The sequence below is a fragment of the Pelobates fuscus genome, chromosome 6 (genome assembly GCF_036172605.1).
Source record: "Pelobates fuscus isolate aPelFus1 chromosome 6, aPelFus1.pri, whole genome shotgun sequence".
In the NCBI taxonomy this organism is placed as follows: Eukaryota; Metazoa; Chordata; class Amphibia; order Anura; family Pelobatidae; genus Pelobates; species Pelobates fuscus.
The window spans coordinates 109514836-109539379 of NC_086322.1; the positions used below are offsets into that span (position 1 = coordinate 109514836).

Here is a 24544-nt window from a genome sequence, read left to right on the forward strand (position 1 = left end):
TAGACTTTGACATTTTATGACAACATATAAAAAAAGCTGCTAGATATCTATTGAACATGTAAATATAGGTTGGACAGATACAAATTTATAAGCAGTTCTGTTAGTTTGAAATTGTCACTTCCCGTGTTTTTTCCTGTAATCCATAGCTAAATTAATAAAAATGTAGCTATGGTTATTATTTCTTTGATTTATAGCAAATGTCATCATGAAAGAAATGCTGATACACTTACAGACAGCAGAATGTTTAGGAGCACACATAGAATGTGTGCCTGCATCCATAAAGTGTCAGAGATATGCACTCCATGCCCCAATAGAAGTTTCAATAACATTTAGTCGGGTAAAGGGAGCTGCCACTTAAATTCGTAGTAAATATTGCATTGTCCTGGACATACTTATGTATAACGAGATGTATGTAATAGATTTATAAAAGTCTGAACTGTAATGATTGCACAGGCTACCTGCCAGTCATGTTGGCTACTATAGGAGAATATAGTAGTTTCACCTAACTATTCACCCTATCGTAGGCAACGAGTGAAGAGAAGAGCAGTTAAGGATTATAAGACTTTTTTTTCCCCCTAACGTTATAAGACAGTTATACCAACAAGTACTGAGTGGGTGAAGATTCAAAATACAATAGCTTGTTTCTGTTAAAAGCTCTCATCGGTTATAGAAATACTGTTCAGCTTCAGGCCAAATAAAACGATTGGCTTTACTGTATTATGGTTCAGTTTTTGCCCATTCAAAGAATCCACATTGCTTATCCTTGCCTAAGGGACATACATAAAAGTTCTTGCCATTATTTGGACCAAGCTTTAGGACTGTCCTCATAATACTGCGTTTCGCGTGGTTACATAAAGGAAACTGTAAATCTGCCCACTGTAAAAACAAACAAAATTTCATGTAGGTTATACAAAATTCCCAAACTGTAAACTTTAATTGTTTGTTTCTACATCTATATATAATAAATTGTCAACTTTACTGTTATACATGATCATATGCAATACAGAAATAGAACTGCTTCAAAAAGTAGTTTATACACAATCTTGTTAAAGAGCTCTTCAGGAAATATATATAATATACAACACTTCTATAGAATAACGTGTATGTGAGAGAGACATAACAGTGAACTATGTTCTATCTTGGGGAAAATAATGCCAACAAGAGGTTAAAGACTGAATTTAATTAGGAAATATATATAAAATAATAAAAACACATATCCAAGGACTCTTGACACCATAAACACTAGAGTGTAGTTATATGAACACTGAAAAAATAAATGACGGCAGTGCAACAAGATGCAAAAGTGCACCACCAGTACTACATACAGTTTTATTGGAAGGACAATAAATGTCCTTGGAAATGTTGGCATTGATGAAGGGGCAACCCAAAATGTCTCTTCTTGGTCCTTCCAATAAAACTGTATTTAGCACTAGTTGTACACTTTTGCATTTTGTTGTGCTGCCTTCATTTTTTTTCCATTGTTTGGCGTATGTGTAACTCTCATTTGAGGTACAGGGTGAATGGTTAGCAGCACAAATTGGATAACAGTATTTGTTTATTTTTGGCTAATTCTGTCTATGTAGTTGTTATGGTGCTTTGAGAGTTCCTTTAATGTTCATACTGTAGTGCAAGCATGATAAACTCAAAGGCTAACTCGGGCCAAATTAAAAAGGCTTAAGTTTATGTGGGTCGCGCACAAAAAATAAAATAAAAGAAAGTTCAACCAAGACCAACACAAACTAAAATGACTTGTATCGTTCTCATGCAAACAATATGTAATCCTGGGTGTGTATATATATATATATATATATATATATATATATATATATATATATATATATATATATATATATATATATAATTTTCACTCAAAAGCTTCACCATAATAAAGCCACTATCTATAGTGCTCGCTCCCTCAGTCCCTCTGCAAACTTGCAGTCTCAGCTAGGCAGGCAGCCGCTCTGTCCGCTCCGCCTGCTCTAGTCCTTCTGTAATCTCCAGGCAGAGTAATGTGTGGCTGCACACTCCACTACGCTTGCTTCTACCCCTTTCCATCAATGTCTCTTCTTTCCCCCATTCCATCCATCTCTCCCTCCCTCCCTTTCATATCGGACATCTCTCCCTCCCTTCCATATCTCTGCCCCCACATCTCTCCCTCCCTTCCATCTTTCTGCCCCCACATCTTTCCCTCCCTTCCATATCTCTCCCCCCATGTCTCCCCTCCTACCCATTCCATCCAAATCTTCCTAACCCTTCAATTCATATCTCCCTACCCTCTTGCATTCGTATCTCTACCACCCATGTCTCCCTCCTTCTACTTCCATTCATCCCTACCTCCTCCTGCACTGGCAGGCAACTGTTTATCTCACAGAGCAGGTGCCTAAAGTGTTGGAAGCACCGGCTCTGCTCTATTGATAGATGACCCCCCTCCCAGCTGTTTCTCAACTGACAGAGCAGGAGAGGGGGGTCTCTCAGTCTTCAACGGTGCCCGATGTCAGACTGAGCGGCGGGTAGTCACCTGAAACCCGGCCTCCTACGCTGGGGGGATGCCCCTTTCCCTCCCAGTGTACTGTGCGTGCGGTTCCCTTATCTACCCTAGCCACATGCTGCCTGTGGGCGGAGGAAATGCAGTCAGTCTGACAAATTATTTTTGCGCCCCCTGATTGGCTGGGCGGCAATGAAATTCATTGTGGGCCGCGAGTTTGACATGCTTGATGTAGTGTGGTTGAGTAGTACAGTTAATACTATTTGCAGTGTAGTACATTAGGGTAATGTAGGGGGTTAAATAAAGAACATTGTTTTAGTTATTAAAGTATTGTGGATGACCAGCCTTAATATTTGTAAATAAAATACTACATTCCTGCTTCAGAACAGACAAGTGGATTGCAAATGGCAAAATTGGAAACTTTCTCAAACTCATTTTTCCAGCTCAGCTATTTTAGCCTAACAAATGCAATTCTCTTGTCAATTCACCACAATATCCAAGGGAATAAAGAAAGGCCACAGAAACAGATTTAATTTTAAAAGTATATTTACAATGCAAGGAAATACTTACTTCAAAATGCTCACAACGACTTTCTCTGGGTAGAGAGCAAGTATAAAATTGTCTCCCCTTATTATCTCCATCCTTTCTCACAACCTGCAGTGCACAGGGACGCTGGTGTTTGCTGCAATGAGGGCTGTTTACATTTAAAGCAGAAGTACCACCTGTCATGTTAACACGCGGAGAACTGTAATGACAAGTTACAAAATTGGTATCTAGTCAGGAAAAGGGATTATCACAAACTGCTGACTGTGTCCACAAGTACAGTTTTGACAGTGCCATCACTAAAAGATGTTTTGGTGAGATTACAAAAAAAGGATTTCTGCCTGAGTAGCAAATGGCTCAAATTGTAAATGTATGAGAAGAATAAAAAGGAATTGTTAAAATTGAAAAATCGATGGAACAGGAACATATAGTGTTTGTCCTGTAATTTTGTAAGACATACCTCTGGCTTGGCATTTAACCCTTAATTAGCCAAGACAATAAAGGTTTAGAATTATGAAAGGAAGTCTGCCACGCAAAACATGAAAGTCCTGTTTTATTTGCAAATGTTTCCTCTGTTCATTGTGCTAGCGAAATGTATAGATCTGCAGATATAATAAAAAGACATGACAGTTGGGCTCTGAGGGAACAGCTAGAAGTGTCATTGTTACTTGCATGCCTGGGTGTTATTTAGTGTTATCTCCAGTTCATCCCAAAATCAGCACATTCTAAGATGCTTCAATTCACGATAAGTTGTGCTTTTCCTCAGAATAAATAATTACTGCCACCAATGTGTTTTTATTTTGGTGCTTTTATAAAATAACCAAATCATGTCAATTTGGCTACATACTGTCTTAAAATTTTATTTTGCATCCCTGTGATTCAAACTCAAAAATAACTTGTTTAACCCCTTAAGGACACATGACGTGTGTGACACGTCATGGTTCCCTTTTATTCCAGAAGTTTGGTCCTTAAGAGGTTAATGTTCAAAGTATAACATATATATATACACACACATATACACACATATATTTATTTTGTTATAGAGATATCAAAGTATATACATATTAATATAATTTGGTTAATATCCTGAATTGTGAATTAGATATAGATTATATAGATATGTATAAAATGTATGCATAGCAAGATTATAAATTTGAGTCATGTTCTTCAATCATTAATTCTAGAGCAACATTAATAGAAATAAAATAATGTATTCTACACAACATATTGTATAATTTATCAAATGCTGTGGGAAACCTATATAGGTTATATAGATAGGCATGTGTAACAGGCCTACTTTAATAAATGTTTGCATGCTTTCATCAACCTAAGTTAAAACTAAAGCTGAGGAAAATTCCTTTGTATTTGGACATGATTTATTTGTTGAATGCGTCAAATGACACCCATAGACAGGGAGACCCTTGGGTTGTGTCAAACTACAAAACAGTTTGACTTATAACTGGAGACAGAAACAGAAGAATTCTGTCACCATGGCCACTACAGCAGCCTGCATTGGTTATAATGCTTAGTTTAATTTTAAGTAACCCTGTCTCTGTTTCAGCCTGTACAGACTATCCTTCACTTCCTACTTCAAGAAACCAACGTCTTCCAAATTGAAATGCTAATCTTTTTCCAAACACAACTCAACAATGATGATCGTCTCCTGATGAACCCCAAGCTTAATATGTTTACACATTAGTAATCATCTGCCCTTCTGACAAGACAAATCTAATGTTGCAGAAGTAGGGAGGAGGAGTAAAGACACTCCTATTTTAAACATTTACTGCATGCAACTCTGGATATACCTTCCAAAATCTCTGCATTTTGCATGCTATTACATGTAGTGCAGGGAATATCTCCCTTTAAAAGCACTAAGAACACTACACTGGCCCTCTTTTCAGATATCTCGAACATAAATTCCGAATTCTGTATTAGTGATATCAAATCTGCCCATCTTTTGACAATACATTGGCTGAAAGGATCAGTTGACATGTTCAGCCAATAAATGCCATCCAAACAGGGAAAAAAATTGATATAACTAATTTGAGGAACTTGCGTTTTAGGTATATCTGAAGAGGGGGCAATATCACATGCTCCTAGGTGACTCTGGTAAATGTCAAAACTGCTTTGCCTACTTACAGTGGAAGGGCTCCAAGGGACTACTGGCATCATAACCACTACAGTGAGTTGTTATGCTGAGACAGAACTGCAAACATGACTTACAAAAATGTTTAACGCAGAACAATGGGGAAACCAAACCACACCCTCGCTAATGATAATGCTTAAAAAAAAAACAAAGAATCCATGGAGATGGACAAACTCTCGGCCCTGATCCATGACACAACCAACAACTACCACAAAATATGACCGGAACTTAAGGGGGGGGACCAGGGGCATGCGGCCGCTCCCAGGATAAAACCCTAACGTTACCTCCAAATTTATCAACCTCTCTGCCCTCCCCAACCAACACCCACCCCCTCATACCTACCAGCCCCCTGCCCCCCATATCCCTCCCTCTCCCCCCTACACCCAACACACACCAGACATTACATACAACCTCACACAGCAAACTCAACCAATGTACTAATTACTAGCAAGAGACACGTTCAAGTGAACACCAACCCAATCAGAACGAGACACCAAAATCAACTTACCATGACAAAAAATGATAACCCACTAAAAACTCTGCACAACTCCTAACATAGGTAGGCCTACAACAAAGATGCTAATGGCTGCCCACCACATAATACTGCACCCCTTCCCCCCCCTCATTCCCCTAACCCCCAAATGACACCCATCAGTCCACAACTCCAACACCATCACAAACACTATTAGAACAAAACATTGGTCCACCTACCAAGAGGAAATTCACCACAACCACCATGTCTAAGGTGCACCTAACCAAATCCATAGTACGAGATTTCATAAGTATGACCGCAGTATTACAGAAGAATACCACAGATCATAAGCTTACCACACATTAAGCCTCTGAAACTGTACTTCATCGATATGTCAAAGTGAAATTGTACCCCCCCCCTTTTTCCCCCTCATACTGTACCCCTAATTGAAACAAGACTAAAACGAAAATAAAGATATATAGTTTTTTTTTTCCAATGCTAAAAAATTAAATGAAAATCAAGAATACCTTATTGGAGAGCTGTTTTCTGAATAATGTTTTGGTGTTGTGTGTTCCGTCTTCATTTTCTTCCGTGGATGATTAAAGGAATTGAGGCAGTTATCACTCAGAGCACCATTCACTGAATTAAGAGCATTTGTCCTCTCTTCATTTTCACTGCAGCCTCTCTTACTTGATGTGATTTGTACTCGATTATAATTACTATTTACTGAAGTCTCTGAAGGGGAGTTCTTGCTATGAATTTGATCATTGTTCTCGTCATACAAGATTCCTTTTGTACTAAAATCAGTCATGACCAAAGTTGTATTCCCAAATGCTGCTCTTCTGTTTAATTTCATTTGTGTGAGTGGCTTTCCAAAATTATTACAGGGATATTTAATAAGGCAAGTGTTAGTATCTTCTATTTCATTACTGGACATACTTGAAGAAACTGGGGGTAAAAGAAAATACAAAAAAACTTTAAAAAAGTAAAAATGTTTACTGCAATGTTTGCCACAGGAAGAACTCATATACCCCATGGAAATAACATTGAATTACACAGATTAGTCACAACATTAAAACCACATGCCTCCTTGTACTGCCAAAACAGCTCTGAAGCATCAAAGCATGAACTCCACAAGACCTCTTAATGTGTCCTATAGTATCTGGCACCAAGAGATTAGCAGCAGATCATCTAAGTCCTGCAAATTACAAGGTTGGGCCTCCATTCATCAGATTTGTTGTTCAAACACATACCACAGATACAAAATCTGATTAGGATCTGGGGAATTGGAAGCCTTTTCCATGTTCCCAAGACCATTCCTGAGCGTGTTTTGCAGTGTGGCAGTATGCATTATCCTGTAGTAAAAAAAAAAAAAAAAACACTACTAAAGAAGTATAGCAAATAATTACTTCAAGTTACTGCTGTGAAAGCTGGATTTACAAGCTATTGAATCATAAGGTGTACTTAGTTTTTCACACCTGGCTAATCCATTTTGGCTTTATTTGTGTTAAATAAATCATGACATGGTGTAATATGTCATGTGGTGTTGTTCATCTAAGGTTGCATTTACATAATTTTAAGACCTGCTAAGGAACATATGATTGTTATTATGTCCCAATATGTAAAACCATAGAATTCAAAGTGTGTGTACTTTCTTTTTCCGTTGACTGTATATATCTATCTATATCCACACCGGGCAATTATAAACATACATACAAACACACACACACACACACACACACACACTTGTATATGTTTTCTTTACTAGATTTTAGGCTGGCTTTAAATGTGGTTAAAAGTAAATATGAAAATGTTTAAGAATATTGTCATTTTAAGTTTAGGTTAGTTTGTCTGAGTTGGTTTGTCATTGCACGGTCTGTCACTGCATGCATTAGCTGGTCTGTCACACACACTGTCTTTCCAGGACAGACGTGTTAAACTTTACCCTGTGGTTTTGGAGTTAGGCAAGCATCACATTGTTTGTCTGAAGGCTTGTTTATGAGTGTGCATACTTCACACGCCCAGTGTTCTTCATCACTTCTTGCTACATCTTCATTTACTTGTGAACCTTGTCTGTATGTCCACCCGATAAGACTGTTTCTTGTTGGCAGTTTACTTTGAAGAAATAAAAAAAAATACATTTTAAAACATAAGGGGACACAATTTATTATCTAATTAACCAGCCTGAAAAATACTAACACAACAAGTTTCTACTAAAGTGATGTAGTTGCAGTATTGATCCTGCAAAACAAATAGCCAGAAAGAGAAACAATAAGCAGTCGTGCTGTTTGTCTTTAAAAGTGGCTTATATTTCTGTATTGTAGAATGGTTCAATGCCATGTGGTAAGTAAAGCTTGTAAGAGAACATCTAAGGTGCCCATCATGGAGAAATTGCATGGTTTACAAAATATATTTTTATTGTATTTTTGCATTTGCCAGCCAAATTGTTGGAAAATACATGTTACAATTTTGCTGATAAACACATTTGATTGTAGTCTTGGTGCGGTCTATACTGAATCACAGAAATAGAATATATGCTCAGCAGCAATAGTGAATGGATGTAAGCCCACTTTGCCACAAAGTGCTACGACACCATTTCACCTTTAGTATATCATCTAGTTACTTTGCAATGCTGACTCCCAATTTACATGTGCCATCTTTATCACAATACCTGCTTACTATCCACTCCAAGTTCTCCTTTCTCTTTCATCTTCATCCATTCCTCTTACATGGCTCACATCTCCTATGAGTGTATATTACATCTTGTTTCTTTTATTTCACTTAAAGGGACACTCCACTGCCCAAATACAAAATATACAAATCACAGTTTAGTAGATATACCCCAAATGTAAACCTGCATGCATTTAATTATGCCGTTTTTCATTAGGGGTATTTCTAAAAACTGCTGGTGAAACCTGCAGTTCTCTTGTTTGCAGCCTATATAATCCCTCCCCTTCTAACCCCGCCCAGACTTCCTGTGTCTCTCCAATCACAGACTTCCCAACGCAGCTCAATGAGAAGTCTTTGCAAAGCAGGTACTCTGGGCAATTGCTCCCTCTTGAGTGTAGTTCCACTGAGCTTATGAAACCAGGAAATAACAGGACCCGTTGTCTGCTTGAAAACTAAGGCGGTGTAACTGGGTTCCTTTCTAAAACTGCCAATTACTATTGAAATATGCAGCTTTTGCAAAATGAAAAAATAGAAGACACACAAAGCTTTTCAGTAAGCTAAAGAGCTTTAGGGGTTTGAAATGTCCCTTACTTCACAACTGAATTTCATCTCCCACCACCACCAGTATTTGTTGCCCTCCAAATGCTACCCCCTAAATGCTTTTATAAAATTTCCCACAAAATAAATGTTTCCTCCTCCTCTATATCCCTGAAATGTGCTAGAAACACTAACCTAATGATCATGCAGTCACATTGTGTCAACTGCCTAATAGTGCCACATTTTTCTCAGCCACCACCTAAAGAGTAAAAATCAATCTAAGAGGCCAGAGTCCTATATCCCAAAGAACACATGATGCCATGGATTTATTATCATAAACTTTTCTTGCATTTACTACAGTGCCACACTTCGAAGGGCGAAGAGTAAACAGCAGGTATGTATGGTTTTGTATATAACTGGTTAACTTAATTTTCCATTTCGGCATTAGGTATCAGTGTTTACACTGCTGAACCTGGATCGACAGTGTTTGCCTCAGAACCACTACATTAAACAGTTTTGGTACCTAATTGGGGCTCTTTAAGTGCTTTGTCAGTCAGTCCATCCATCCATCCATCCATCCCTCCACATGGAAACACAGCAAACAATCACCATCACAACGCTACTTCAACACATACAGTGAGTAAGCTAAAATAGATCAAATCATATTCATGACAAAGTATTGGTTAATATGAAATGCATAGCCTGGACTCCTGTATGATCTCCTGTACAAGCATCATGGGAGCAATACATTCTAGAACCTACAGAGGTGGAGAATAAAGGATATGGTTTTATAAAGATTTACTTCACGCACTAGATTTGCTGTAGAGTAGCAGATATAGTGAGTGTTTGCAACTCTCCCATTATTGACCACAATATCTGTAGTTGATGTACAGAACTAATACCCTCTCCCATCAATTGTAACCACTCATTTAAAGAACACTCCAGTGGTCCAAATACATTTGTTTAGAACAGTGGATTGTTGGGCATTGTACTAGTAGTTTACCTAAAAATCCAGTGGCGAGACGGTCCTTCATCATGGCTACATTCCACCCACTGGGAGATCATCAGTACTGACAATCTCCCGGTCCAACCTAATGTGTCTTGCAGAGATGTGCAATCATGTCCGTTTATAAAAGGGTTAACATTTCTATTCCAAAAAAAAGATGCAATTTACAGTACCAATAAGCATAGGAGCCACATCACTACTGTGTCATTCCATACCTTACATCAACATGTTCAGGTTTATCCTTTTGACATTTGGGACAAAAGTAGGTCATTCTATTGTTCTCTCCCAGGCGGCATACTGTGATCTTTGTTGCACACTGGCCACAGTTTGGTTTTTTGTAGACTTTGTAGTGTTTGTAGAGAGCTGAACCAGACTTTCGGCACTGCAAAGATGTTAAATTAAAATAATTACTAAAGGGGGGAGGGGGGGATGGTTTAAAATGTTACTAATCTTTTCATTTTTTTTTTTTTAAAGGGGAACTGTCACTTCCCAAGATTTTCTGATTATGTTTACTTACCCCTATATAACAAATACTGATTTGTGATGAGTAAAAATAAAATGTTAAATGTGGAAATCTCTTTGTTGCAACTGGCCTTACCAACCCATCAATCATTGTTATAAACTCTGTCCTTTTTACCTGACAGTCAGCATAAAGAAAGCATACAGAGAAGAGGAGCAGTTAAATAATGCTTCTATTTCTCCTTCTCATTTGGAATGCTTGTCCTAGCTTTGCCTTGACTAAACTGGAATATGAAGTCATTTGATAATCTTTAATATCAATTTAAGAAAACAGGTGATTTTCATCGTTCTATTTAAAAGAGTAATTTCCAGAGAAGTGATTTTTTTTCAATTCATTTAGTTTGTAACAAAATGCTCCTGGTTTTCTAATTTCATCTACTTGACCTTATAAAACAGAAGAGTGAAATCGCGAGTCATTTTCACCAGGTGAGATACTTGTCCATCTGTTAGATGACCTGCCTAAAAGAAGAATAAGATATCAGCTTAATTAAATATTGCCAATTTAAGTCCATTTATTCATTTTTGTAAGTTCAAATAATGATTACCTTTCTATAATAGCTAGATATGTATAAAATTCATTTTAAAATGTCACCAAGACCACGTCATCTTACTCAGACTATTGTCACTGTAGTCTTTCTTTTTAAAATGTTTAATAAATAAGTAAAATTTTTGTTCCCTAGTAGAGGGACACTATAGTCACCAAACAACTTTAGCTTAATAAAGCCAGGGGAGGTGTGACTATCGCTGCATGGACAGAAAAAAAAAGTGATTTAACTCCTAAATGGCAGAAAATAGAGCAGTGAGACTGCAAGGGTATGATCTATACACCAAATCTGCTTGATTAGGCTAAAGTTGTTTTGGTGACAATAGTTTCCAAACTCTCTAACTCCGTGATAAAAAAAAAAAAAAAATCAGTTCTGGTTTTCGACTTCTGCACTTCCAGCGTTAAGAGATCAGAGCAAAAAAAAGAAGAAAAAACTGCATTGGAATTTCAGTGTGATTCCAGACAGTGTGTATATTTTATCTTTATGAAAATGCATAGAGTGTGTGTGTGTGCGCGCGTGTGTGTTGTAAAGAGCCACTTTAATAATTTTTGCAACAAGTCATAAAAAATAAAAATAATTATTGGATATTAAGATTTCCTTTCAATACAGGAGTGGTATAAACATACCAGTATTGCAGGATGGAGGCCACTATCAAAGAGAGCTTCATTTTTTATAATATTGCCAACTCCAGGTAACACAGCTTGATCAAGCAGGATATCACAAAGCATACGATTTCTTTGTTTCTTAACTTCACATTCCGCTCTAGAAAAACTGAATTTGGAAGAGCAGACATCCAAATCCCCAAATAACCTGACTTTCTCTTTACAGTCATCTGCATTTCTGAATGGAAAATAAAATAATAATTAGAAGAAAATAATAATATTTAACATGCTGTTGCTATAGCAGATATTGCATAATAAATAAAAGACTATTTTAACAATTTATAGGAGACACAGCTGCCTAAGCCTCATTCCACTGCTGCCTAGTGATGGTCAACCGTGATACACGGTTTCTATCACCAATGCTGCATACAATTTTTTTAAACTACTAAATTACTGCTGTTGGAGTAAAAACACGTATTATTAAAGCTCATGAAACAGAACTAAATTACCATTTAAAAAAAAAAAAAAGAAAGAGCAACAAAAAAATATTGAAAAATAATAAAAATTATATATATATATATAAATATAAAAGACATTTCAGGCTAGCAATAGTGAGCATAAAGAAGTTGCAAAACCTTTTACCGAATATCAACTGTGGAGTCATAGAAACAAATCAGGTCCTTCGAGAGCTTCACTTTCAGAACTGCCTCTCCTCCACTTTTGTCATTTCTTTCTTCTGGATTAATCCGCATCGACCCATTCATGCCAAAGTGTACTCTAAAATGAGGAATGGCAATATTAGAATTACTGCGTGACATACTATAAGAATAAATAAAACCGCAAATTGCAAAAGGAGAGAGAATTAACAAGATAGGTCAACAGAGAACTTTGTGAGATATCGTATTCAAAACAATCTAACTTGTTGAAATGTGTATCAGTCATAATGTTACAATTAGTAACAATACAGTGTGTTTCTCCAGTCCAAGGAGAGTAGGCAACTGACAAATGCTCCCATTAGACACACATTTTCACCTACATTTTACAATTATGTAATACTTTTCCAAATAGGACATTCCCGGCATTGTGTTTTATTTTATTAAACAAAGTGTATATATATATATATATATATATATATATATATATATATATATATATATATATATATATATATGTGTGTGTAAAATTAAATTGTACTCTTTATCATTGAGGAACTGTCCGGCATGTAGTAGTTCATGACAACTGATATAACTTGTATTATTCAGCTTTTCACTCTATATACATGGAGATAGAAAGAAAATGAATGAATTAATAATGGATGAGTGTCATTCATGATAAGAATGAATAAACTCCCTGGTGCAGATCCACTGAAGGCTAACAGATGAACAATAAATAAATGATGAAGCACTTATGATCTTTCAAATAAATAAATCAAGCTTGATTTGCCATACAGCACTGGCCATTGTTTTGGTTTATTTGTGAAACCTTTATCAAGACAACTGTATTATACTGGAAATCCCCCCATAAAGCCTTGCTTTTTCACATTAGACTCACAATTCAAGTAATAAGTGGTGTTATCTGGTAAGAGGGATATCAGAATGTAGATAATACCAAAATTAACCCAATCAGCGTCAATGGCAATTTTATGACCATAGCAATGAATATTATCTTAAAATGTTAAAACAATTGGTAAGTAAAATAAATGCCGTTATAATTCCACAATTTAAGTTGCTTTTGTGCCATTTGTATTACAAACAAAATAATGTCTGCTCAATGTAAGCTGTAAGGATTTCTGAACATACTTTTTCCATACAGAAATTATCGTAGTATGATACATGTTTTACCAAAAAGGGCATTCAATAACAATGAAGTGTTGTGTGTTGATACCACTCTAAATTATTTAGAATTAAATTATCTATCATTGCAAATATTTAAATATTTATACAAGGTCATTTAAGAGATTGTAGATCTGTCGATAGTCTTGTAGAGTTCTGTTTGTTTTGATTTGAAATTACTGAAAGCAACACTTGACAACAGCATCCGTAATACACGTCAACAATGAAAATGTCAGAGAGACATTTCATGCTGGAAGAATACATTTTTTTATGTATCATATAGACATAGTATTAACATATATACAATTAAAAAGAAAAATATATAAGAAATAGTGTAGCATCATGAGGCATAAAGGGACACTATAGTCACCTGAACAGCTTTAGCTTAATGAAGCAGTTTTGGTGTATAGAACATGCCCCTGCAGCCTCACTGCTCAATCCTCTGCCATTTAGGAGATAAATCCCTTTGTTTACGAACCCTAGTCACACCTTTATGAACCCTGCATGTGACTTGCACAGCCTTCCATAAACACTTCCTGTAAAGAGAGCCCTATTTAGGCTTTCTTTATTGCAAGTTCTGTTTAATTAAGATTTTCTTATCCTCTGCTATGTTAATAGCTTGCTAGACCCTGCAAGAGCCTCCTGTATGTGATTAAAGTTCAATTTAGAGATTGAGATACAATTATTTAAGGTAAATTACATCTGTTTGAAAGTGAAACCAGTTTTTTTTTTTCATGCAGGCTCTGTCAATCATAGCCAGGGGAGGTGTGGCTAGGGCTGCATAAACAGAAACAAAGTGATTTAACTCCTAAATGACAGTGAGTTGAGCGGTGAAATTGTAGGGGAATGATATATACACTAAAACTGATTTATTTAGCTAAAGTAATTTAGGTGACTATAGTGTTCCTTTAATTCCATAGAGCTGCAAATGAGCATGTGCCAGTGCATACAACAATTTTGGGCACCTGTTCTAAAGAAGGATATCATGGCACTAGAAAAAGTGCAGAGGCGGGCTACAAAATTAATAAAAGGAATGGAACATATCAGCTATGAAGAAAGGTTAACAAATTTAAACCTATTTAGTTTAGAAAAACGTCGCCTGAGAGGGGATATGATAACATTATACAAATATATTCGGGGCCAATACAAACCATTGTGTGGAAATCTATTCACAAACCGGACTTTACATAGGACACGAGGCCATGCGTTTAGACTGGAAGAAAGAAGATTTCGTCTAAGGCAAAGGAAAGGTTTTTTTACTGTAAGAACAATCAGGATGTGGAATTCTCTGCCTGAAGAAGTGGTTTTATCAGAGTCCATACAGATGTTCAAACAGCTACTAGATGCATACTTGCAAAGACAGAATATTCAAGGATATAATCTTTCAATGTAGGGTAATAACTGCTTGATTCAAGGATAAATCTGACTGCCATTCTGGGGTCAAGAAGGAATTTTTTGTCCTAGCTTGTTGCAAAATTGTGCTTCAAACTGGGTTTTTTTCTTTTTTTTTTTTTTTTTTTTTTTTTTTTTTTCTTTTCTTTTGGATCAACAGCAAAAAACAGGTGTGAGGAAGGCTGAACTTGATGGACGCAAGTCTCTTTTCAGCTATCTAACTATGTAACTATGTAACATAGTGGGAGTTAAATGTATTCCTGTGGTAGGTACTGGCTGTACCAGAACAACCTGACATAGAATATAAATTTGAAAATAAAAAATGGATAGCTAATAAAAAAAATGTAAAAAGCATGGCCCAAATATACCTTTTAGTTTGCTATTGGTTGTGTATCTTTAACGTGACAGCCCTGCAGTAAATAAAGCAGGAATCAATTTTTATAAGTTAACGTACATCCTGAAATGATGTGAATGGGACAGCTATACCATAATGCTCATCAATAAGTGGATATAAAAAACTACTAGAAAGAATAGGTTGAGATTTAGGTCCATGTGACTACACTACTAAGAGGTTGTCTGTACCAGGTTTTTATATAAGAATTTCATACTACAGCAATGGTTATACATTGGCAGTGAAGCTGTCAAGAACTACATTTACAATAATATTCTGACAGGCCTGTGCTAGGCTGAGCATCAAGGGAAATTTAATGCACATCATATGGGGTGTTAAAGGGCAATATTGTCAAGCAGTTTTGACAAATGTTTGATGACCCAGGGATAAGACATCAAACCAAGGCATAGGTTAGTGTGTTGGCATTCAAAAGTTGATTAGAACATTCAAGATCATTTATTTAAAGTACTAATTAAGTGTGTGATGTAAAAGTACTTTGATTTTATGATGGCTCTCTTGAACCCATCTCATAAAATAGTCAATAAGTCTGCAGATCAACAAGTTCTTGGAACGGGGGCTTACATTTTGTTATAGTTACCTTTTGGTCATCGTTCAATTACAATATTTAATAGCATTGTATGGCAATGAGGTGCCAATGTTCAAACTACAAATACATTGCAAAATGTACACAGAATAGGTCCTACCGTAATGATTTTGTTCCGAAATACAAGAAAAGCTCCTTCCCCAAGGTTTCCACTGCAGTGTAGATGCTTCCAACTAGTGACAATAAAACATTCTGACCAGATGCAGAAGGCTGAACATTTCCAGATTTCTAGGAAATAAATTAATAGTAGACAATGAGGCGAAAACAGGTAATGCATAAGTAATATGAAGGCTACTGATTCGAACTGTATGATTATACTGAGGGTATAGGTGACAACTGTTACTACTAGATTTAAAATGTCATGAGCTTTTTGTTTAGCTTACTCACATCTCGCTGTTCAGTTAAATTGACACAAGAGGCACTCAAATCACATCATCTCTGACAGCTACTAGAGGCACTTCCACTAGAATGACCAAATCAGACTCGGTTAATCAATCAAAAGCTTAATTTGACATGCATACACACTAGCCACACAATGCTTCCCTGTGGGTAACACTGATGATATCAGCTAGCTAGGTGTGACAGCAGGGCAGAGACCGGTGCTGTGAGGCTCCCACGGTATCCTCCGTAGACATTAGCATGGAAGTTGGCTGCTGGCAGATGAAACTAATCCCTTAGAAAATAATGGCGACTGCCAAAAAGCACAGTTTCAGGTAAGCAAAACCTTCCCTTTCCCTGCACCCCACAGTGACTGCACTGCGAGCACTGGAAAATATGCACTGGAAAATAACCACTTTAATGTCAATTAAAGGGATACTCCAAGCCCCATGGCCACATGACTGATTTGAAGTGATCATGGTGCCTGGTGTCTGTATATTCAGTTTTTAACCTTAAAGCACATACGGAGATTAATCCCTTATCTGTCAGAAGTGTACCTCTACCTCAGAAGCCTTATTAGCCAGCCCGGAACTTTTTAATGTTAGTTCTGTGCAAAATTGTCTGCCGACGCCTGCAAGCACAGGTATGGTAGAGGTTAACACAGTAATGGAGTTAAAGCATGTGTGGGATAGGCATAAGGCTATCCTAACTATACGATAAGACCAGGGACTAATGAAAGTATTTAGAAAATTGGTCAGACTAGATGGGCCGAATGGTTCTTATCTGCCATCACATTCTATGTTTCTATCATACTGGAGCCAGAAAGCCAATGGCCTCATCTCCCTTCAGCAGGGAGGATTAGGCTTCAGGGACAACTTGGCCTCGGCACATTTTAGTGTTTAGGTTGTGTTTTTGTTGTTTTTTTAAATGGGATGCTGGGAGCGGATCAGCATATAAAGGTTACTCTAACCAAAACCTTTATTTAGACAGACATTCTATGTTGTTAAGTTTTAAACAATCTGCAAACTGTAGCACCTCAAAAATATGGGAAAAGAAAATAAATATTAAATAGTAAGAATGCATTGCCGGGATAGCTGTCACATATCCAATTTATCCCAATAGATAGGTTACCTTGTTAACATTCCAAGCACTGGTAACTGATGCAAATGGTACTGTGCAGCAGGGCAGCATTTCTTTTTGCATAAGCTAACAAGGTTCCTAATGTCTCCCCATGGTACCGACATTGGTAAAATAAAGGCATCCTAATAGGTGTCACAAGAATAACTGATCTCTCACTGCATCCTCATGCAGATACCTGCTCTTGTAATATGCTGTCATTATTTTGTATGCTACAATATTTATGACCACCAGACCATACTATTCAGATCTGAAATTACCCTTTTCAGCTACAATCATTATACAATACAGCGCTGGTAGAATATTTGTTTTAAAAATTTCATGTAATAAAATGTAGTTCAAAATCAAGACCTGTAGTCCTACGACTGCAAAACACTGTTTAAATACACAGTAGGGACTTAACAGTGTGTATACATAACTTCTATGTGTCATCTTCTTCCAAGGTTTGGGCAATTTAAACGTATGTGGCAGATACATCAAAAACAGATATCGAAGATTTCTATACATTTACTGAGATAACATATTATGTAAAATAAGCCTTAGTTTGTTCTAATGAACTGCCACAAGCATCTGCTCTCTTTCACCCAAGTCAGATAATTACAAATCCACTATTGGCATATGCTTCAGTATGCATCACGGTCAATTACTTCCTCTCAGGGTTGAGAACAAACCAGTAATTAAAAGTTAAAGAATACAGAAGTTAATGGAACTTTATTTTAAAGTATTGTAATTACTACTTGGAAATATGATAAGATCAGAATATAAAATAAATTAAATGCTTAAGTAACATTCATATTGAGCATTTCTTCAAGATAGATAAGGTGCCAGAACTCATGATATTGATGGATTTACCGAAACAATTTACCTATGCAACTCTAGGAACAAAAGAAAGATGTTACTTCACAAACCTTACATAATGTATGGTATCCATGGCAAAATGTTCTAAGGCACATTTAACCCTGAAAAGCGATTATTTTAAGAAAATGCAATAATTAGCTTGAAGGGCTAACTCCACATCTAGTGGCTGTCTACCAGCCAGTCACTAAAGGGACTTCTGAGCTTATAGGTGACTTTGGGTCGCATAACAGACGCTATGCGTGAGGATGTCCAACGTCACCCAAAATCCCATGGGAAAGCATTGTATAATACTTTCCTATGCGGAAATCCTTATGCGACCATGGTCATTGCAGCGCATGTATATTAGGTCTCCCCTGCCGTCTGCCGTTGGCCGGGGAAATAGCGAAGGTGGACCAGAGACAGTGCTGAAAGACTTCGGCGCTAGTCTGATAGTCTGAGGTATGTGACTGAAGGTGGGGAGGGCAGGTGCGCAAGGGAGGGGAAGGTTAGAGTGCCAGGAAAACAACTTTTTTCCTGGCACTATAATTTCCCTTTACTACATCGCTATGGAAAGTGTACATAGTCTCCTTGCAAAGCAACCAGAAAGCCCCTGTAGTCAGGGCCGGATTAACATAGGGGCTGATGGAGCTGCAGCTCCAGGCCCAGGCCCATGGAATAGGCCCATTTAAAAAAAAAAAAAAAAAAAAAAATTTTTTTTTTTTTTTTTTTTTTTTTTTTTTACACATTACTTACTTTGCCACCTCACTGGTATTTTACTGGCACAGCCGGTATTTGAGGCTGCCTGGCCATGCCAATATTGCAGTAATACCTACAATACAAATGCAGGTGTTTTTCTCAGAATAAATGGAGATTACTCTACAATACCAGCACCGGCCAGTAGGGGTCACTGTGTGTGGAGAGAGGCAGGGATAGGAAGTTACAGCATATCCCTGCCTCTCTCTACTACTTACTGATCCGTGGGGGAGCAGCTACACAGCACAGAGTCCAGACAGCAGCTCTACAGCTCAGGTAAGTGAGGGATGGGGGGAAAGGCAGCAGGGACACATGGGGACACTGAGACACATGGGGACACTGAGACACTAGGGGACACTGAGACACTAGGGGACATATGGGGACACTGAGACACTAGGAGACACAGACACTAGGACACACTGAGACACTAGGACACATGGGGACACAGACACTAGGAAACCTGGAAACACTGAGACACTTGGGGACACTGGGAGACCTGGAAACACTGAGACACTTGGGGACACTGGAAAACATAGGGACACAGACACATGGGGACGCTGTGAGACATAGGGACACGGAGACACTATGTCCCCATTTCTCCCAGTGTCCCCATGTCCCCCATCCAGTGTCGCTAGTGTCTTGGTGTCCCCATGTCTCCCAGTGTCCCCAAGTGTCTGTATCCCAGCCAGTGTCCCCTAGTCTCCCAGTGTTTGTGTTTCCATGTCTGTGCCCCTAGTGTCTTAGTGTCCCCAAATGTTTCAGTGTCCCCATGTCTCCCAGTGTCTGTGTTCTTAGTGTCTCAGTGTGCCTAGTGTCCCCATGTCTCCCAGTGTCCCTATATGTCCCAGTGTCCCCATGTCTATGTCCACAACTGTCCCCATGTCTCCCAGTATCCCCAAGTGTCTGTCTCCCAGCCAGTGTCCCCAGTGTCCACTAATCTCCCAGTGTCCCCTAGTCTCCCATTGTCTGTGTTCCCATGTCTCTGTGTCCCTAGTGTCTCAGTGTCCCTAGTGTCTCAGTGTCCCTAGTGTCTCAGTGTCCCTAGTGTCTCAGTGTCCCCATTTCCCTAAATGTCTCAGTGTCCCCATGTCTTTGTGTCCCCGGGTCTTTCAGTGTCCCCATGTCTCTTAGTGTCCCTGGGTCTCTCAGTGTCCCCATGTCTCACTGTGTCCCCATGTCTCACTGTGTCCCCATGTCTCACTGTGTCCCCAGTATCCTAGTGGCATGGGGACACACTGAGACATGGGGACACTGGGAGACTAGGGGTCTGGGTGACATGGGGACACTGACACTGTGATACATAGGGACACTGAGACACTTGGTGACTTGCGAGACTGAGACACTGGGAGCAATCCATCTATACAGCAGAATCAAACTGTGAGTAGTTTGTTGGTGATTTTACAGAATTGTCTCTGATGTCACTCCTCGTGATTATACAAATGATTAAGGCTGGTATTTATTTTCAAAAAAGGTGGCAACCCTAACTACTCTTCACATACTCTTGCTTAAAGGAGCACTATAGGGTCAGGAACACAATCATGTATTTCTGACCCTATTATGTTAAAACAACCACCCTGGCCCCTTCTTGACTCCCTAAATATAGTAAAATATGCTGCTGGATCTGCCTCTGAACTGACTGTCTGCTGACATCATCGGAAGTGGTGGTCTGAGCAAATTACAATACTTCCCCATAGGATTGGCTGATACTGTCAACTAGGCAGATCAGGGGCAAGCCAGCACAAGTCCAACATAGCCCTGGCCAATCAGCATCTCCTCATAGAGATGCATTGAATCAATGCATCTCTATGAGGGAAGTTCAGTGTCTGCATGCAGAGGGTGGAGACACTGAATGGCAGTGCTGTACACTAGGCAGTACTGCCACAGGAAGCACCTCTAGCAGCCATCTAAGGAGTGGCCAGTGGAGTTATTTTCTCTGAAAAGACAGTGTATATTGCAAAGGGCCTGAATGGAATGATTCTACTTACCAGAACAAATACAATAAGTGGTAGTTGTTCTGGTGACTATAGTGTCCCTTTAAGTTTGGAAGCTTAAGAGGGATGTATGGGAACAAAACTTGTGTGGACTGGCTGACAATAAAATTAGTTTAGGTAATGCAGACGTTGGTCTCTCTAACACTGTGGCATGTCCCCTTTCTTTTACACTTACTACATACACCTTTTCTCTGTCCCAGACTATATACCAGGAACTTCTGCCTGCTAGTAAGAAGGTAAGGAGACAAGTGGACCAGCGAGTGCTAGGGGACAGTCCTTAGAAAGCATGGAGTGAGCGCATCATTAGACACATTTATGTCAAGCTCAGGGTGTTGCCTGCATAGTATGCCCTTAATTGGACAGCCTGCATTATTGGCGGGCAGCCTGACATGCATTCATGCCAGGCTGTCCTTCAAATTCTTTGGACAGACATGTCCCCTTTTTGGGCATGTTCTCCCCTTTTGGCAGTTCTGGTTACGTGATTCGCACCAGTGGCCCACCCTTTTACCCAGCCCATTGACTTCCTGCTTCACTGGACACTGCTGTTAGGGGGTATGGATTTACTTGAAAAATGAAAGCATAAATTAGAGAGAGATTAGCATAGAGTATGTGTTTTCTTATAGATGAACCCTATGCATTTCCCTCCAGCACCATCTCCATCAGATACATGACGCTTGGGAGGTATGACTGTTTTAGTGTTTTTGGTCGATAAGATTCCGTAATTAGGCCCATCATAATTGTCAGCACCAGGCCCAGTGTGCTCTTAATCCGGCCCTGCCTGTAGTGGCTGTCTGAATGATAGCCACTAGAGGTGGCATTAGGCAGCAATATCACTGCTTTTTCTCACAAAAGGAATTGTTTACACTGACGAGCCTGCAGCGACAGTCTCTTTGCCCTAGAACCAATAAATTAAACGTTAGCAGTTCTGGTGTTTACAGTGTTTGTTATTTATTTTTCTAAGGATCATGTAAACTACATTGATATAAATATTAAATAAACTGTAAAACCATATCATATTCACAGTTGTTACAAAAAAAACTTAAAAAAAAAAAAAAATGAAATAGAAATTTTGACTATATTAATTTTATTTGGTACCTGAACCTTTAAAGTATGAATTTATTTTATAACTGCAAATACATGATTCCAAAAAATGTGACAGATCCTTGTTCCTTCAGTCCAGTAAACGGTTATTTCAGCCTCACTATCCCATGATGGCTAGGAGGCCAGCTTATGCGCACAGGCATCTTACAGAGAAATGCCATATGTGTTAACACACATTTCTTGTGCGTACAATACTGCAACCATTGACTAATTTATACATTTTGCGAGACTGTGCCCAGCAAAGCATGCAAGCTAAAATAAAGATTAAAAAAATAAATACCGTACATAAAATTAGCACAAACAAAACAAAACTGCAAAATAACAGTTTAATATTTAACACATTAATATGTCAGCTTCGCAGAAAATTTTATTTTTTCAAACCTTTGGGCTTCCCATTATTTTGTACTATAGCACCGGGTGTTATTTTATCGCTACAGAACCTGAGTAAATATAGTTATAGAACAAAAAATCTGACCGAAGTTCATTGACATCTGGCTTTGGAAGGCTTCATTGGCACTGAAGCAATGTCTAATTGTGGCAGCTTGTGGCCAATTATTACAATGTGCTAGTCTGTGCATACAACGTTCACTCTCTTTTATTACTGTAAGCAGTTCATGGCTTGGATCTTTCTCCTGTGAGGGGAGAACCTACCCTATAGTGTTTGCAGCGTGCACACACCTCGCACAATACAGACATAGTTTACACTGGTAATCCAGAGTTCGGGACTGTACAGAGACCCACAGGTGACAGTAAATTTGTAATATTTTTAAATCATGAGCATATTGTACTATTTAGTGCGCATGAATGATTAGATTGTGTGCTCGAGATTAATGTATGCTCACTGCTTAATTTATTGGCACGATTTACTAAACCAGTGATTCCCAATTAGGGTTCAGCGAGAACAAAACTGGGGTTCCGCTGCAATTTGCGCATTGGGTGTCCCAAGCACTAAGGGCCAGCCGATGGCCCTTAAACAGGGGCGACGCCAAAAAGGGGCCTGGGTCAGGCGCCGCAGCCCTATTAGAGCGCGACCGAGCCCCTGTAGTATTGGATGCTGGGAGGAAGTGACAGCTTGTCACTTCCACCCAGACATAGAGAGTGCCAAGTGCGACATAGAGAAGGCAGGAGGGGGGAAAAGAGCTGCTGCCAACCTCACACATCAGCAATCAGCAGCACTCCAAGTAAGCCACCCTCTTGCAGAAAAAAAAGGTAAGCTAATAGGAGGGTGGCGGCAATTATAAACATTATGACCTGTGTGTATGCAACCTTGTGTTAAGGTGTGTATGCGTCACTGTGTATCGGTTTGTCTCTGTCTGCCAGTATGTTTATCTGAGTGTGTGTGTGTTTTTTGAAGTGCAGTACATACATTAGTTAACGTGTAAGCATGCATTAGCATTCTCATGGGCATGATCTACTAACTCGAGCCCACGATAGGATACAATGCACCCAAATAAAGAAAAAAAAAAGAAAAAAAAAAACTTCCCCATGGCACCTCTGGGGTTCTGTAGGGCTGTCTTACAGCACAAACTTTTACAAATTGTCAGTGCTGTTGCCTGTTTTAATAAATGAATGCGCTCAGGGCACTGTAAGCACCATGCTGTTTGCAACCATGCAGAGTGCTTAGACTAACCCTTTACATTTCTAACATAAAAACTACTTCATTGTGTTTGTGAAATAAAATGTTATATTCCAGTCAGACCAATACATATAGGATGTAATAAATCTACACATACATTTACAGCAAGGATGACACAAATCCCATCACTTGTTATAGAACTACAACCCCCGTGATGCTTTGCAAGCAGGGCTTGGTTACCTTTGAACCATCCCTGCCGTGAAACACTTGCACAGTTGCTTTCCAAAATCCATACATATCATTTTTGCTATCTGAAAGGGCTCTACATCGAGTCCAAGGGAAATCACTCTGCCTGTGTAGCCCTAACCGTCTAGTGCTACCTACTGCTCCACGGTGTGGCTCTCAAATGGTTAATCCAGCAGTGTAATAATCTAACAGGAGTCTCCTAACATAGCTTGCTGTTATTAATGCTACGGATTGCATGAATGTTATATATGATGCCCCCTGCCACTCAGTGTTAACGGGATCTGTAAGCGATTGGCATCCCTGTGACAGTTGTATAACACTCGCTCACCTTGCCAGATACTGCGCTCCCCCTCAACTCCTGCACAGTCTGACCCGGTGGAACCCTCGCCCGAATCTTCTCCCCATTCAGCGTGCAGCCCGGGCCTTCCACCATGATTCGATCACAGAATGTAGAGTATCAGAAATGGAACTGTTACTACCAGCCGAACACTGTGATCAGTGACATGGGATGATTCAAATTATGGCGGTAACTGAGTGCACTGACTGGGAAAAACTTCTGTCTCCTGAATGGCCAAGGAACAGGAAGTGTCTGCTCACCGTCTATTGGAGCATTGCGTGGAGACAAATCAGATGTGAACGTACATTATTTGCCAATTACAGCCTGTACATGAATATAGGTGGGAACTAGAGAGGAATAGAATTGAATTACCTCCTCTTCTGCAAAGTTTGCTGTCATAAAAAAAAAATAGCTGCTCAGAAATCGCAGAGTTGCAGAAAAGTA

The 24544-nt window shown here is 38.7% G+C and overlaps 1 protein-coding gene across 1 annotated transcript; it reads right to left on the minus strand.

The window, feature by feature from the left end:
• NEIL3 (nei like DNA glycosylase 3) lies at positions 1-24338 on the minus strand. Its single transcript, XM_063458155.1, has 10 exons — positions 24092-24338; positions 15845-15972; positions 12168-12302; positions 11550-11763; positions 10763-10837; positions 10075-10241; positions 7592-7761; positions 6174-6594; positions 3056-3230; positions 1-876 (listed from the first exon to the last, which is right to left on the minus strand). Exons 1-10 carry the CDS (start codon positions 24194-24196, stop codon positions 718-720), a joined length of 1749 nt encoding a protein of 582 aa, XP_063314225.1. The 5' UTR covers positions 24197-24338; the 3' UTR covers positions 1-717.
• Positions 24339-24544: the final 206 nt, after the last annotated feature.